At 43.8% G+C, this 17,121-nt stretch overlaps 1 protein-coding gene across 8 annotated transcripts in view; it reads right to left on the bottom strand.

Moving 5' to 3' along the window:
• Positions 1 to 17,121, bottom strand: part of Mettl8 (methyltransferase 8, methylcytidine) — a 91,178-nt gene that overhangs the window by 3,091 nt on the left and 70,966 nt on the right. For all 8 annotated transcript variants that reach the window (XM_055600322.1, XM_055600320.1, XM_055600321.1 and 5 more), the window contains 4 exons: positions 12,147 to 12,490; positions 10,653 to 10,702; positions 6,063 to 6,126; positions 2,836 to 2,975 (listed from right to left, as the gene is read on the bottom strand). In XM_055600322.1, the coding sequence (XP_055456297.1) occupies positions 2,836 to 2,975; positions 6,063 to 6,126; positions 10,653 to 10,702; positions 12,147 to 12,490 (598 nt within the window). The remainder of the gene's footprint in view (positions 1 to 2,835; positions 2,976 to 6,062; positions 6,127 to 10,652; positions 10,703 to 12,146; positions 12,491 to 17,121) is intronic.

Below are 17,121 nucleotides of genomic sequence, written 5' to 3'. Positions count from 1 at the left end.
CGAGTTATCTGACTTCAAACAACGGTCCTGTCGAATCACCTCACTGCCAACAAAAAGTCATGGTTTTAATCCAGAAAGCAAAGGTTTACTTCCTATAGGGTTCTTAGTATGATCCTCCTGATGGCGTTTCTACTGCTTTCTAACCAAAAGCATCTCTTCCAAACAAACACTAGGGCAGTCTGGGCTCTGTAGCCTGTTCCTTTGTATTCATGGCTTCATTTCAAGAAAGAGAATTCTCTTTTCCTTAATCTTGGCATATTTTGACTGTAGTCACATCCCAATTCCGGGCTCAATAGCAGGAAGTCCTTGCTTTGTTCTCGGCAATTACTCATTTTGCTTATGCAACATGCAAGCAAATGCGACCTCTTAAAATAGACCTTGATGTAGTATTTTGGGTTCTGCGTTCATGGCCTATGTTTTATGGGCCAGGTCGTTGCTGAGGGACAGGCATTAGCTGCCCACAGAGCTCCTCTGGAGAGCTCATGGAGACCAGACGGAATGACAACCAGGCTTCAGAACTTCTGCCGCGGCCTGCTGTGGGCAGGAGAGGAAAGGCAGCCTGTCCACAGGGCAAGTCTGTGTTGTCTCTTTTATGTGTTTGAGTTGGGCTTTTAAGACAGGGTTTCACACTGTAGCCCAGTGTGGTCTGGAGCTCATTATGTAGCCCAGGCTGGCCTTGAACTTGCAGCAGTCCTCCTGCCTCAGCATCCTGAGTGTTAGTGTTATATATGTAAGCCACCAACGACACCAGCTCTGCTTCTGCTTCATTTGATCCCCTTACAGTTGCTGAGGCTTTCTTATTTTGAAAAGACGAGGAGATCAGCTCAGTTAACTTATAAATTCCTTCCAACTAAAGCAATATTCGTGGCCACTCAGCAGGTAAAAGCACTTGGCACGAAAGCCTGGCAACCTGAGTGGGACCCATGTGAGGATGAAAGGGCAGGACCGAGACCACAAAGTAGTCTTCTGACCTCCACATACGTGCTGTGGAACACACAGGACCGCATACATACATACATACATACACACACACACATATCATACACACATACGTATCACACAGACACACACACACACAATTATTTCATTGCCTCTCTTTGATTCGTTTACTTTTCCTTAGTTAAAATGTCTGAAGGTGGGGTTTCACCGTGTTGCCCAGGTTGCTCTCCCACACCCAGGGCTTGAGGTGTCCTTCCGCCTTAAGCACCCGAGCAGCTGGGACCAGCACCCCCAGCTCGCTCACCTTATGTTTAGCTCACTTCCATATATACGTAAAAAGGTTGGATTGACGAGATACATTTGAATTTACTTCAATAACAAACATGAATGCTGCATCCCAGGATATCTGTCTTTCCTTATTAATATTCAATTCAAATTACAATAAGATGTATCTTAACCAATCTCGAATAGTCTTTCTGCCATCTTATTTGGAATCTGTGCACTTCCTGTTTTAAGTACCACATAAGAACTGTTCTTCACCCCCGGCAGCATTCTTTAACTATTCGCAGAAGGAAGCAAACACAGAAATGGCATTTTGACTGTTCTGCAGCACTGCCAACAGATGAACAGATTATCAGAAAAGAAAGATGTTGTGGAAACCGAGGAGGCAAAGTGGCTTGATGGAACCTACCCTACACTTCAGGTATAAACATTATCTTCTTTTGGATTAATTTGGGAATCAAACTTTCCCTCTTTCAGTAGTAAAGTCCTCAGCCTTGACTGGGAACTAAAAAGCCAGCAAATGTCCTAGCATCTCAGCACACAGGAGCCATGTTTCTGTGGGAAGGCACCGTACTACCAGGCAAGAGGAATCGAATGCCTGGTAGTACGGTGCCCTCTTCTCGGGGCTGTGAAATCTCATAAAAGCACAAGTCCTACTGGGTGGCATGGTGGTGCATGCCTGTAATCTCCGCAGTGGGGAGGTGAGGACACCAGGGCCACTGGGAGTTTGAGGTCAGCCTGAGCCAGATAGAGAATTCAAAGTCAGCAGAGGCCACACAGTGAGATTCTTTCTCAAAAATAAATAAACAATTAATTAAAATCGAAAATGAAGACCAACATGTAAACATAAAAATGTAAGTCATACTTCAGGGGATACAGACACTCAGTACAAGAGCACATGTCCAACATACAAGATCCTAAGGCTAATGCCAAGTAGCGCGCACACTCACACACATACATACACTCGTATGTACACACTCACACACACACATACTCACACCACACACGTACATGCGTGCACACGCATACATACACTCACGCACACATACAAACACAAGAAAAAAAAAACATGCCCACACAAACAAATCACAGCTCTCGACCCGCCCTGGATCCTAAAGGTCCAACTGCAATCTGTCAAATCACCACAGCCATGACTCCCAAGCAGGCTTCTTTGAAACAGGAGTTTGAAAGTCCCTCACTGGTCCTGTGTGAAGCTATGCAGACTGCAGCCCTCCTTTCCCCAAACACTCAAGAAGATGCTAAATCAAAGATGTTTGTTTCTGATCACCAAGTACAATCTCCCTCCTGGGAGTCTATTAGGCTGTTCTGCATGTGTAATTTCCTTGAAGTGCTGTCACTTTTAATAGGTATGTGTCTTGCCGGAATATGCTCGCTTCATTCTGACAGTGACAGAAAGCTTGCTAATGACGCATTTGACCGGTTTCTTAAAGTGTGAGGAAAGGAGAAACGGCGTTTAAAAGGCTGCATGTTAAACAGAACGCAGTTCAATAAATAATAAAGTCAGGCATTGTCATTTTTGCTTTGAATAGTTCTAAAGACCATGAATGATGGAGGAGATTTACGCACTGGCTTTGCCCTTTCGTCTTCATTTACCTGTCAGGGTGAATGGAAGAGAGTACAAAGATGAGGAGAACGACGTCCAGGCTCCCGTCTGGAAAAGGGTAGGCCAAGCCGCCATCGCACACATCGTGAATGAAGGCAGAACAGTGGGCCTCACTGTAGGATTCATGTGACTGTCACGGTGAGGGATAAAAAGCAGGAGTTAGCAGACTTCCAGAGGGGCTTTCCCTTATCTTATTGTTCTTTCTTGCTTTTTTTTTTTAGTGAAAGGTTGTTTTTAAAAACTCTCTTTCTTGGGTCAGTGAGATGGCTTGGCTGGTAAATGTGCTTGCTCTTGGGACTCACATGATGGAAGAAAACTGACTCCCCCAAACTGTTCTCTCATCTCCACATGAGGCCCTTGGCGAGCACACCCCCACAAACAAATAAATTAAAAAATCGTTTTCTGTGAATCTGAATAAAATTCATCTCTAGTTCAGTATCCTGTTAACTTATTTCAAGCTGTCCTAAAAAACCAACCAACCCCCCCCCCAAAAAAAAAAAAATGAACAAACAAAAAACAAAAACCTAAGCCTAAAACACTTGGGACTTGCTAGCAAACACTCTTCTGTTTTTCAGTTTGGAAGTGGAGTAAAGTAGGTTCTGGGCCTGTTGGCAGGTCACTCCCGTGTTCTTTGAGAGGTGCCAAGATGGTCCTCGTGTGTCCCTGATCTGCTTTTTCTATGTTCCCTTTTCCGTGAAATACAAAACATCTTCCACTACACATCCAAAATTAGGTAACAATGATGAGCACGCAGCGTCACACATGCTAAAGTCCACTGTCTTGTACACTTGAATGGGATGGTGCGTGAACCAGTTCAGTAAGGCTATTCGTGGACAGCATTAGGGCATAACACACTACGCATGAGGTCTGCAGAATCTGTTCTGTGATCAAGCCACAGAAATATCTCACAGAGGGAAGTTTAGTTGGGGGGGAGGGGAATGGAGAGGAGTGAGGGGGCAGATGATTGGACACGTAGTCAGTCAGACAGACGGGGCCAGAGCCATGAGGGCAGAGGACACAGAGAGAGAGAGAGAGAGCAGAGAGAGAGAGAGAGGTCGAGAGAAAAGGACAGAGAGAGACAAAGACAGGGACTGAGGACCGAGAGAAGGGGTGGACAGGCCTGGCTGCGGTGGCAGGGAATGACGTAAGAGGTTGCTAGGACGCTGAAGGCAGCTAATGGGATCACCCGTGAGCCAGCGGAGTGAACACAGAAGGAGAGACGCCAACCCATCATGCCACCCTGGGAAATGTGAGTACTGGTACACTTGCCTTCTTCTTTGGGCCTTTTTTTTTTATTTTAGGAAATGTCTGTAATAAATACTATTCTTGTCAAAAATTAATTTTCAGTGTTAACCTTGGAAAGTATTACTTAACTTACACGTTTAACACATTTTTTTGTTTGTAGCTGTTTGTGCGTGTGTATAGACACACGTGTGTGTGCAGGTGGACACATGTATGGAGGCCACAGCACAACTTCAACTGTCTTTCCTCAATATAATCCATCTTACGTTAGAGACGGGGTCTCTCCCTGGCCTGGGACTTGTCTAACAGGCTAGGCCAGCCAGCCGTGAACTCCCAGGAGCCATCTCTCCGCTGGCGCAGGGCTGGCGTTACAGGCACACATCACCACACGCAGCCTTTTCCATCCGGGTTCTGGCAGCTGAACTCAGGTCCTCAGGCTTGGAAGGCAAGCACCTTACTGGCTGAGCTATCTCCCTACACTCCTCCTTGTTACTACAATTTCTTTCCACTCCCCGCTCTAGGCAATGGCAAACGCTGTCTTCGTTCTAATGAACGCCAGCTAGCATTTATGAATTTGTGCGAGAAGCGCTGGTTTCCGAGGCTTTCCTCACAGACTCTTAGCTTTTCTTATCTCAAACATTTCAATGCAGTGGCTACCATGAGCCAGGCTATGTGTAAGATGTGAGGGATGGGCATGAATAAGAGACACCTTCTTGTGGGTTTAGCTAAAAAAAATCCAGCTTGGGGCAGATAGTTAAAATATTGGCTAATATTATTGGTATCCTTTGAACTTCATTCATGAACGTGAGTTTAGTCTGAATTCAAAATGATTTTTCTTTTTAATTATGTATATATGTGTGTGGGTTTGTGCCTGAGGGGAGGTGTTAGATCCTGGGAGCTAGTGAGAGGAGGTTGTGAGCCACCTCAAGTGTGTGCTGGGAACTGAACTCGGATCCTCTTCAAGGACATGAGCCATCTCTCCAGCCATGACATTTCTCTAAAATCCAAAACAACTTCTACTGTTTCGGGGAAAATGGGCATCCTCTACCTACTTTGGCATCAGTTGAAATGACTTCCAGAAACTGCAAAAGCTCAGCAACAAATGGCCATGGATGCACTTGATGCATCAGTAACTTTAAAATCAAACAAATCAGGCCTTTTAAAAGTATTTTTATTTTTATATGTATAGGAGCTTTGCCTGCATGCATGTCTGTGCCTGGTGCCTGCAGAGGCCAGAAGAGGTCGCTGCATCCCCTGAGGCTGGAGTTACAGATGGCCATGAGCCATGATAGGTGGGCGAATTTGTGTTAGATCCCTTGGAACTGGAGTAAGAGAAGTTACCATGTGGGTGCTGGGAACTGAATCTATGTCCTTCAGAAGAACAACCAGTGTTCTTAAGCTAATCTCTCCAGGCCTCTCAAACTGGAACTTTTAAAGCCTTTCTTTACTTATTTATTCATTCACTTAGGTTTTATTTTGAGACGGTCACACTACGTAGCCTTGGCTATCCTGGAACTCACTATGTAGAGCTCAGGCTGGCCTTGAACTCACAGATGTCCACCTGACTCTGCCTCCCAAGTGCTGGGATTAGAGGCGTACACCATTACATGTGGCCCCTCTCCTTATTTTTAATTTATGTGTGTGCATGCATGGGTTTGAGTGCTGTGGACTTGTGTGTGTGTGTACATCAACGATCAATCCTGGCTATCCTTTTCCGTTGCTTTCTACCTTGTATTTTGAGATGGGGTCTCTCCTTGAACTTGGAGCTCACTGATTTGTCCAGATTGGTTGGCTGTCAAGCCCCAGGATCTTCCTGTCTCTGGCTCCAGAGTACTGGGAGCACAGGCCCACGCTGCCAAGCTGGCTTTTTAACATGGGTGTTAGAGATCTGAACTCGGGTCTTCCTGCTTGCATGACAGGCACTCTGAGGACGCAGGCGCCCCGTGAGCCCATGGCTCTCTTTAATACAGCATACCTTCACGAGCTCCACAGCTTCAGGGGCAAAATCACAGCAATAAAGAAAGGCTCCTGGGATGTTCCTATGCAGACAGAAAAGACATTCAAATCCAGAGTCAGCTGTGTTCAAACTAGAGAGAAGAAGGCGCAGGGTGACACACACCTGTCGCTCCAGGGTACCGTGGAAGCCCCTGTCCTGGGCTGAAGGAGCCCCTGCCTTATTTCCTAGCACACTCCCATGTTGTACTTCTTCCTTTCTTCTCCCTGTCACCCAGTGTGCCTTCAGCTGCCCACATCTGCCCTCTCCAAGCCCCTCAGAACCCTGTGTCCTCCAGTCTTCCTTTATTTACAGTGTGTTTGGCTTTTGAACCTTTCCAGACAGCTGCTCTGATACCCTGACTGGACAGAAACACATATAGTTTCACAATGGCGACCGACATAATTTTTTGAAGGGGAATTAAACTCTAGTATACAAATTTTTGGTTATCTTTTCTAGTTATTGTCAGGCACTTGTAGAACCTAATGGATACACCAAGAGTGAGAATATAAAGTAGGAAATGAAGTTACCTAATTAAATACTGAGATTGTGGGGTTAGGAGCCCATGAACCTGTATCGAAATCCTGGATTTGTCACTTATTTGTGAATTTGATTTAACATCTCTGAAAAATCAGTTTCTTTATTTACAGTATGCTAATAAAAATTCTTTCATTTATTTATTTTATAGAGGAACATTTACCCATATGAAAATCTTGATTAATTTGGCCTCCAAACTTAAACATATTATATTTGGCCTCTACTTGAACTAAGGAGTGACAGCTGGACTCTGCACTGTTCCTGGGCAGGCAGACATTAGAATTCTGTGGGCCAGTGCGTTGGTGCTCATCCTCTGTATACTGGCATCAAATGATCTTTGTACCATGCTGCTTAGAAAAGGTCTGAATTGCTGAAAACAGATGAGTATGTCATCACACAGCAATTGTACGCGTAAGTGTGAGCCTGGCTCTTGTGGACATGGCTGGTTTCATACAACCTGGAAAGGGGTCGAAGGATCAGCATCCCAAAGTGTCTAAGTTGAAAGTTTTGTAGGGACAGGTTGGCACTCTGAGAATTGGCATGGCAAAAAGGTTTAAGGGTGGAAATCAAATGCCAGGAATAAGAAGCACAGTGATCTAAGAGTCCAAATTGGCACGTGGCAGGATGTAAGGAGAGGTCTGAAGTACAAACTATGCCTCTTAACTAGATTCAAGAGACACTTCAGGCCAGGTGGACTTCTAAGTAAATACGGATACAAGTGAGAATACAAATTTAGCAGCCTAGACTTAGATTACACTCTTAAAGGCTACCTGCTGATAAATACTACAACTCATAATTAATTAATTAATTAATTGAGGCACTAGGATTTGCATTCAACTTAAGATCTGTCCAAACAAGTAAAAGTATAATAAATAGGGCTTGACTGTGAAAAGTCACCCAGCACTACATCAAAGTAAAAGCTTGCAGCGCTGGCTTTTGCTTTGCTCTTCATTTATCTCATATAAAAATGTTACTTTGCCAGGCATCGTGGCACATGACTCTACTCCCAGGACTTAGGAGGTCCAGGCAATGTTCAAGGACAGTCTGGGCTACAGAGTACGCTTCTGTCAAGAAAGAAAAGAAGGAAGAAAGGAAGGAAGGAAGGGAAGGAGGGAGGGAGAGAGAGAAAGAGAGAGAGGAAGGAAGGAAGGAAGGAAGGAAGGAAGGAAAGAAAGAAAGAAAGAAAGAAAGAAAGAAAGAAAGAAAGAAAGAAGAAAGAAAATCTTTGTGCCTTATTCTAGCATACATTTTGTAATCTTCCATGAAACCGAGATAGGTGTGACCTGTGGTCTACTGAGTGCTGTGTGTATATGACATGCGCTCCGTCAGCACTGAGACACGTGTGATCTGTGGCTAAGGATGAAAGGCCTCTAGGACCAGACTGCCCAAGTCCTAACACTTGGCTCCACCAGTACTAAGTGACGTGTCAGGAGGAGGGTTTCTTAATCTGTCTCCAACTCTGTCTCTTCAGCTTTAAATAGAGATGGGTGTGATGTTGGAGACAGTTGTGACAGACCATCTGAAGGGATCGACGTGGTAAGGTTTCGAGAGATTCACGCATGGCTCAGAAGAGCAGGCAGTCAACAGCGTCAGCCATTATAGCTGCTGTTACTATCATCATCATCATTAAAGGAGACCTGCTTCTGCCTTCCAGGGACTTAAAGACTAAGATGACCCTCTAAAACTGTCTACATAATCCAGAATGCCTTTCTGGACTCAAGTCCACCTCACACATACGAGAGAGCTCTGCCATCTGCCTCTGAGCAGTTACTGCGCACGCCTAGACACAGAATAGTCTAGGGGTTAAAGGGAAGCACGTGCCATGTGTCCTGTCAAGGTGGCGACCTGACCTCTGAGATGGAATCCCCACTGCATCAGCAAAGCAAGCTCAGGCCTTGTGGCTGCCTGATGGCTTTCCAGAGTCTTTCTGCAAAGTCAGCTGACGGCTTTGGCTCTTCTCCCGGTGGCCTGGTGTGCAAGCCACCACCGCCGCCACGCCAGGAGGACTGTCTTGGTGGAGGCCTGAGGATCAAATGATCCTTGGAGAATGATATGACCTCTCAATTCCATTGGTCTAATTATGGTAAAACATGCTGAGACTATAACGTATTAATCCTGGGGGTGGGAAGCTGAATTCCCCCTGAGGAAGGCGGATCACTGGCTGGCTTCTAAAGATGAATTAATTTCCCCGGGTTATTAAGCACACCTGTAATCCCAGGGATGGGGGATGAAACCTTGTTGGAGGCCATCCTGATGTATACAGCAAGACCGTGCTGGATAAGGAAGATGCATAGGAAAAAAGAAAATGAGGAAGAGGGGAAAGGGGGGGGGGGCGGGGAAGGGAGAAATACAGGGTGAAAGTACAACTAACTAGTATGGACTCAGAGAGTAATAACAGTATATATGGAGCTCTTGCTATGTCACACTGTTAGGCTACCTGGAATATAAAAAAAACAGAGAATGAAGAAAGTTAAAGAAAACATGCTTAGTAACGCCTTGAGATCAGAGAGTAACACAACCCCTCGCCAGGGTGGGCATGTATGCATAGTGGGGAAGGGGCCTGGTCACGTGAGACAGGAGAACAGAACATTTCATCTTAGAAGTTGGGAAAAGGGAGACCAGATAGTAAGTACAAGAAGAGTAAGACCATCCTCATTATCAGCACCGCCCACCGTTGGCCACTGTAGCGGCCGGTAGACAACACTGGGGAAGCACAGTCTCTTACATACGGGGTAGGAAGGACCAGAGAATACTGGGGTGCATCCTGAACCCAGAAGTGGCTTGACGATTGGCTTGTGTTAGTAATTGTTGAATCAAGGTGGTGGGTTTCTAGAGATTAGCTGCGCTGCTCTCTGCTTTCCCTGATGCTTTTCTTGTGAGACAGGGTTTCTCTATGTAGCCTTGGCTGCCTGGACTTGCTTTGTAGACCAGGCTGGCCTCGACCTCACAGAGATCTGCCTGCCTCTGCCTCCCCGAGCACTGAGATGAAAGGCATGCGCCACCATACCTGGCTTGTTTTTACATTTTTTGTAATTGAAAGTTCAAAAGATCATATTGTTGGGGCTGGAGAGATGGCTCAGAGGTTAAGAGCACTGGTTGCCCTTCGAAAGGTCCTGAGTTCAACTCCCAGCAACCACATGGTGGTTCACAACCATCTCTAATGAGATCTGCCCTCTTCTGGCGTGCAGGTGTATGCGCAGACAGAACATTGTATACATAAAAAAATAAATCTTTAAAAAATAAGATCATATTGTTGAGTTAAAAAAATAATTTAAAAAATTGCACAGTAGCTATGTTAGATGATGAGAGAACCTCTCACCTCCTCCTGATGGAAGTTTTCTGAAAGATGTTTATGCTGATTTTAGTGGATGAAAGGTATGATGTGAAAGCTATTGTGTACAGTTGAAGAAAGAAAGACCTGGAGAGGTAAGAGGAGGTAAAAGGTGTGGATTTTTGTAAGGGACAGCCTTATCACAGAAACGAAAACACCAAGGCGGGGCTGTTGGTGACTGTGAAGGGGGCTAAGAAGGACATCTGTGTCACCCTCATCCATTTCTACTTTAATGCGGCTTTCGGTCAGGGCTACCACTCCAGATGACTTTGAGTCTGGGCACAATAAGGTGACACACAAAGGGCATGTGCTGGGTGCCACTCCAGCGATGCTGATAGCATAAGATAAAGAGGGAGGTGTGTGCCTCACATTCAGTTTCCTGTGTAAGGTGCCATCTGGTAGCCAGGAGGACTACACTACGTCTGACGCTGAGCAAAGCACAGCCTGGTGGAAGGATGGAATCTCTTGCTCTTTTTTCCCTCTGCTCTCTACGTAAACACAAGTTTAAAAACTGCTTCAGACCCAGGGCTGTGGAATGCTTTTCCGGAATGTTCCCCGCTCTGTGTGATGCTAGTCACTAGGAACGTGCCTTTTGAAACTTGCTTTACTCATAGTCTTGGCATAGGTATGACAAGGTATTTCCAGAATTTCTCAACATCCCATAAATATGTAAGATTTTGTAAGGGAAAACACTTAAAACTCACTGCAAGGTGTTCAGGATTGGAAAAACACTATTTCCAGCACCACAGCCAACCTAAAATTGAGAATAAACAAATGTGAATACATTACATTTCACTCACAATACTGGATTTTCGATTTAAAAAAATAAACGATTATACTGGATTTCTGGGTATGGCAGAACTTGTGAACTCAAAGGCCAGATGAAACAAGTCACAAGAGTAACAATCCAAGCCTGACTATGAAAATAGGCCCCTCCCAACTGAACTAATAAGTGGACAATGCATCGTGGGCACCATGGTGGCAATGAAGCTTTGCAGTAACTGCGACAGAAGGCAGCGGACAGAATACACATGAAGAGCACGTGACTTCTCAGTGTTTGAAGGGCTGTGAGGCCCTGAGTGGCCCTGAGTGGTGAAAAACTCATGAATGAAATCAGGCTAAAGAGGGCCCTGGAACTCCAGGCCTGTTATTTCGGATGCTCGGGAGGCTGAGGTGAGAGGACCGAGCTACAGAGCAGGTCCAAAGCCAGCCTGGGCAACTTAGGGAGGCCCTGTCTCAAAATGTGCTGGGTTGCAGGACTCTGGCCTATCACATGCAAGGTCCTTGGTTCAAACCCTAGTGTGGGAGTGGGAGAGAGCAAGAGAGAAGTGGCGGGGAAGGGGGGCTGGTCTTGAACATGTATGATAGATATTCTTGTTTCTGTCTCCTGAGTGCTGGGACTACAGGCAAGTGCCACCATACCCGGAGCTATTAGTGTAACTTAAAACAGACTCTGATTTAAGAGCTCTGAAAAATCCCAAATATTATAAACTAGTAAATCTAACCCAGAATGGGAAAAGGGAAGGCAGGTAACATCTACACCCAAAGACATTTGCTGAGAAAACAATTAACTGCCAGTGCTATATCAGCAGGTAAGTATAATAGTATCCGGCAAAATACTGTGCAGCCGTGAAGATGTTTACAGAAAACAATCAAAGGCAGAAAACTGCCTATGACATGACGTTAAACAGGGCAACACAAGGTCTCAAAGCTCTCGCCCAGCAGAAAAAGTGGTTAAATAACTTGTTCGTTGAATTGTGGGTAACTGTATTTCTCTTATATGCTCTTTAGCAAATTCTCTGTAATCAACAACTGTTACCCTTAGGATCAGAAACACAGGATTTAGGTTCAAAAATGGAAAACCACTATCTACACAAGATTACAGCAAACTAAACATCTCCCTTATTTTTATTTCACCCCACAAAAGGTAAAAAACAAAGAGCAAAAAGTAGGACCAAAAGTTAGAAATTACAGATTAAGAGAGAAAAAAAGGTAAAGAAATGAAAATTAAGGCCACAAACTTAAAACTTGACTCATTAAAGATGTGAGTCCCTTAAGTACTGCTTATGTACAAGAGCACACTGAGCATTTATTAGATCTGGTCTTCCCGCCTGCACAGTCTAGACCCTTCATAAAACAGTATGGGGTGTGCTCTGTCACGTTCTGTTACTTCCTGTCTTGTCCCTCGGGCACAGTACCTCTAGGACTCGGAAAGTGGCATTGCTGCCGGGAAATTGCTCTGCCTTCCCAGACCGTTTGCTGTGTTCTTCCAAGTCTGGATTGGCAGAGTCAGACCTTCCTTTGTTCCGGGGTTCTGACGAGATGGAATGCTCTCCACAGTGGCTTTCCATTCCGGGAATTCTTGAGAGGTTGCTTCTGACTTGATCCCAGGATGGTTCTCTCTCCTTCTCCTTAGTGGTTTGATCATCAGGAAGAATTTCAGGAAATTCCCTCAAGAGCCAATTACGATTCTTGAAAAACTTATTCTTATGTGTTTGGTAAAATGTGTCCCAGTATTTGCTAGCATCACTTTCAAACTTAACTAAAACAAAGAGGGGGAAAAACCCATTTTACTATAAATTGTATTTCCTACTGACTGCTATTTTGATAACTAAATACCTTTAGTTAAATGTTTAAGCCTAGTGTGGTGGCACACACCTTTAATCCCAGCTCTTGGGAGGTGGAGGCAGGCAGATCTTTGGGTTCAAAACCAACCTTGTTTACACAATGACTTCCAGGACAGCCAGGGCTACAGAGAGAAACCCTGTCTCAAAAAACAAAAACAAACAAACAAAAATAAACAAACAAACCCAAAAAAAACAAAAACCAAATAAAATAAGTATTCAGTAAAAATTCTGTAAATACGTTACATATTATGGTAGTTTGAATGAAAATGACTCCCACAGACTCACAGGAAGCTGCACAATTTGAAAGAATTAGGATATGTAGCCTTGCTGGAGTAGGTGTGACCTTATTAGAGAAAGCGTGTCACTGGGCTGGGCTTTGAGGTCTCAGATGCTCAAGCCAGGCCCAGTGTCACTCTCTGTCTTCCTGCTGCCTGTGGATCTGGATGTAGATCTCTTAGCTCCTCCAGCACCATGTCTTCCTGCACGCTGCCATGCTTCCAGCCATGATGACAATGGACCAAACCTTTGACCTGTAAGCCAGCCCCAATTAAATGTTTTCCTTCATAAGAGCTGCTGTGGTCATGGTGTCTCTTCACAGCAGTAGAACATCGACTAAGACATATGTATTTATCAATAACTGCATTTCCAATTTAATAACTTTAATATTATAATAATTTTACTTATCTAAGGCCAAAAATACAAAAGTTTATTTAATCTTCTTCAAAAGATCAATGTGCAAGATATTTGGTCTTACTCTTAAAAATCTGGTTTTCTGTCAGTAGTTGGCCATTGTATTTTGAGAGGAAGTGAATCACTGAGAATTATTTTTTGCATACATACACACATATATAATACATACATACACACACACACACACACACACACACACACACACATAAAATTTTATTTTATTTTATTTTATTTTTTAAGACAGGATCTCACTCTGCAGCTTTGGCTGGCCTGAAACTTGCTAGTTAGACCAGGCTGGTCTCAAACTCACAGAGATTTGCCTTCTGCCTCTCAAGCACTGAGACTGAAGGCATGTGCTAACACACCTGGCCTGATAAGCATATTTTTAATCAAGTATTTGTGTGTTTTCGGAAATTTTTTTTTTTTTTTTAGAGAAAGTACCCATCCCAGTCTGTCTCTATAAACGCACTTTAAATATGACAAATGTGCTTATTGGTGATCAGAGAAGAACGTAGGACTTGTAAATGACATAATTTTAGAGTGAAAGGGTTCAATGAAACACTTTACTCTCAGTTCCAGGTTCTACATTTGAAGAAAGGAACCCAAACTGTTTAGAGGCCACCCCATAGCTTTACCCTGACCCCACTCCCAAAACCAGAGCTATCTCTTTCTACTGCTGTCTCCTAATGGAAGTCTCCAAGCGAATTACTGATGCTTTCTTGAACAGACAGACCTTAGTGAGGGCTGTCATCCGGGATTAAAGGGCTACAGTTAGGTCAATGGTCTCATAACTTGAGGCATTTCTTAGCCTTTTACTCCCCCTTCCCCCATCTCTACCTTGCATTAACAAAATGATTCAGGCCAAACACAGTCACACAGGCCTGTAATTCCAACAGTTGTGAGGCTGAGGCAGGAGGATCATGAGATGGGGGAAGCCTGAAATACACAGAAGCCAGTCTAAACTATATTGCAAAACTCTTGCTTCAAATAAACCAGGGCAGCACATATCTCTAAGCTTAGCACTTATGAGAAGGAAGGAGGGTCACAAGTTCAAACAAAAACTAAATAAATGAATGAGTAAGTTAATTAAATAAAATAGCCTGCTCACTCTATGTTTCATTCAACAACCATTTCTTGACTCCAATTATGTGTAACAAGGTTAATCCTTAGGCTTAATCCATGGATTAAGAATTATCTTTACCCTAGTAGTCAGACTCATGACATTTTAAAAGTGCTTTCAAAGTCTGGAAAAGCTTCCTAATGGGTATTTAATAATTTCCCAGGTTTAGTGTTAGAGAAAAGTAAGGTAAAGGGCAATGTGTATGTTATAGCGGTCCCCGAAAGGAAGGGGGAAGAGGGAAAACACCGCATGTGCTCACAAACGTGAAGGCGAACGTTCTCACATTCTTACTAGGCTAGCCATAAAACAGCACCATGCATGGCGGCTCATGCCTGAAACTTCAGCACTGAGCAGGCTGAGGCAGAGGGCTGTCATAAGTTCAAGGTCAGCATGGGCACAAATTGGGACTCTGTCTCAAACAAACAAACAAACAAACAAACAAAGAACAACATAAGCAAAATTTAAAAACCTGTGGTTTGAAGGAGAATTTTTGTTTAGTTTTGATCCATATGAATTTACCATCAATTCCCAAATTATGTTAAAGTACACATAAAAATAAGGGATTCCTTTCCTTCTTAATCTCAAAGCGGCTCAATCTATTAACGCAGCCCCCTCCAGCCGATCTCCTTCATTTTGTGGCTGTCTTGAAGCACTCATAGTTTTCCTTCATTTTTATCCATATAGCCCTGTCCCACAGGCCCTCACCCATCCAGGCACATGCTTCCAGAGTCCACTGCAGCAGCAGAAGTAAATTCCATCTGCATATAAGGTCTGAGAAATGACTGGGTCCCTATAACTATAAGGAATTGTGTGACATTAAGTCTAGACCATCATTTCATTTGCACTAACCAAAGGATGCCTACTTATGGTTAATCCAATGGTGCATGTTTATCTTGAAAATGTTCTGTGTTCGCTTTCAACAATCCAAGTGCACCTGTGTACTGTGTGGGAAAACAAAACCACAGTTTGAAAATTAGACTCAGGAGAAAACAGACAACTTCCAGATTTCCCAAGGGTTTCCTTGCGACTTCTCATTTTCCTTTGTCTTGAAATCTCTTTGTAACTCACGCTATGCAGACAAAAAAAAACAAAGATTTTATACCTAAGAAAAAGCAGCCCCAAGACCTACATTTAAAGCTAACAAAAGCCACATTTAGCCAAATCTCTAGCATTTGGTTTTCCAAGGTGAAGCTGCTTGTGAAGTGAATTTGAGATGAATCACCATTAGCTAGAATTTAATACTACACCCTGCTTAATCTCAAGGTGTATCTCATAAGACTTAACTAGGGTGGACTAGGAAATTCAGGAGAGTAGTGTGACAAGAATATGTGCAAGCAGTTCTATTTACTGGAGGGAGGGAGCGGTAACTAACTCAAATGCCCAGCCTAGAAATGAGCAAGTAGGCCAGCACCTCAAACAGGGGGGCTAACACAAAGAGAAACACTCCCATACTAGCTAAGACGCTGGTGGCAACTCTGACATTTCTTTTGTATTCATTCTTAGTGGATGGAAGTTTGGAGCAGCACAATACAGTGATCATTAGATAGCTCCATCCTTTGCAATGCCGTTGGCAAAGCTAAAGAACGATACCTGGGGGCTGGGGCGATGACTCAGTGGGTGACAGCCCCTGCTCTACAAACACGAGGACCTGAGTTTAAATCCCCAGCACCCACAGACAAAACTGTGTGGCTGTGCATGGGGAGTGGACACAGGTAAATCCTGGGAGCTTGCTGCCTAGTAAGCCAGCCTACCTTAAACCCAACAACCAACCAACAAAACAAACAAGCAGTAAACAGTGAGCTTCTACTTCACTGATGGAAACCTGAGTATGCTAGAGGAAGACTTCCCACCTCCTGCTGCAGCTTCCACATGCCCACATGTAGGCACATGTACTTACATGCATGTAACACACCCACACAGAATCTCAGATGAATCATTCATTCACCATGCCAACTTCCTTTAAGAAGAACTGGCGTATCTATACAGCTGGTTCAAGTCCCCATATACATACATACATGAATTTATGAAAAGCAAGCATTGCCAATTGTTAATCTGTAATGCTGTGGCTGTTATAAGCTACATTCAAATATAAAACACATTGGGCACCTAAATTAAACCCTAACTCTTTAATCTCTTTAAGCTCAGGACTCAAAAGGCAGAGGCAGAGGCAGAGGCAGAGGCAAAGCCAAGCAGACCTCTGTGAGTTCCAGGACAGACAGAGCTATGTAGTGAGCTGCTGTTTCAAACAAAAAAAAAAAAAAAAAAATAAATAAATAAATAAATCAAACAAATAAATAAAAACCCACCAGTGACACATAGTTTTTGGCTTATGTCAAATGCTTTTCTTGGATTTTTTCCCATTTACTCCTGACATTGTTGTTACCCAGTGTGCTGCTTATTGGCCTAGCTGAATTTCTACCTTGTCCTAATCTTGTGTGTCTTGGAAACAGGATGTTTTAAGGCCAGGGGTTTCTCTTCAGGTGGGCTAGCCAAAACCAATCAGCACTAAGATAGCTGACAGAACGGTTTCTGGAAGCTGGTTCTTTGCTTTGCTTTTTGTTTGGCTGAGACAGGATTTAACCTAGGCTGGACTCGTGTTTCAGGCTTTCCAGTGCTGGAAGCACAGGAATAAACTGCAGTACTCCCTCGGAAGCCTGCTCTCAGTGACCTCATTTACATCCTAAGTGACAGGTTGTCTTGGTAAGAAGCAACTTACTATAAAAGAAGGGAAAGTGC

This window comes from Psammomys obesus, unplaced genomic scaffold (genome assembly GCF_907164565.1).
Source record: "Psammomys obesus unplaced genomic scaffold, mPsaObe1.curated_primary_1811, whole genome shotgun sequence".
Lineage (NCBI taxonomy): Eukaryota > Metazoa > Chordata > Mammalia > Rodentia > Muridae > Psammomys > Psammomys obesus.
Note: the sequence above shows the minus strand (reverse complement) of the source record. Positions and strands in the feature narration are given on the sequence as shown.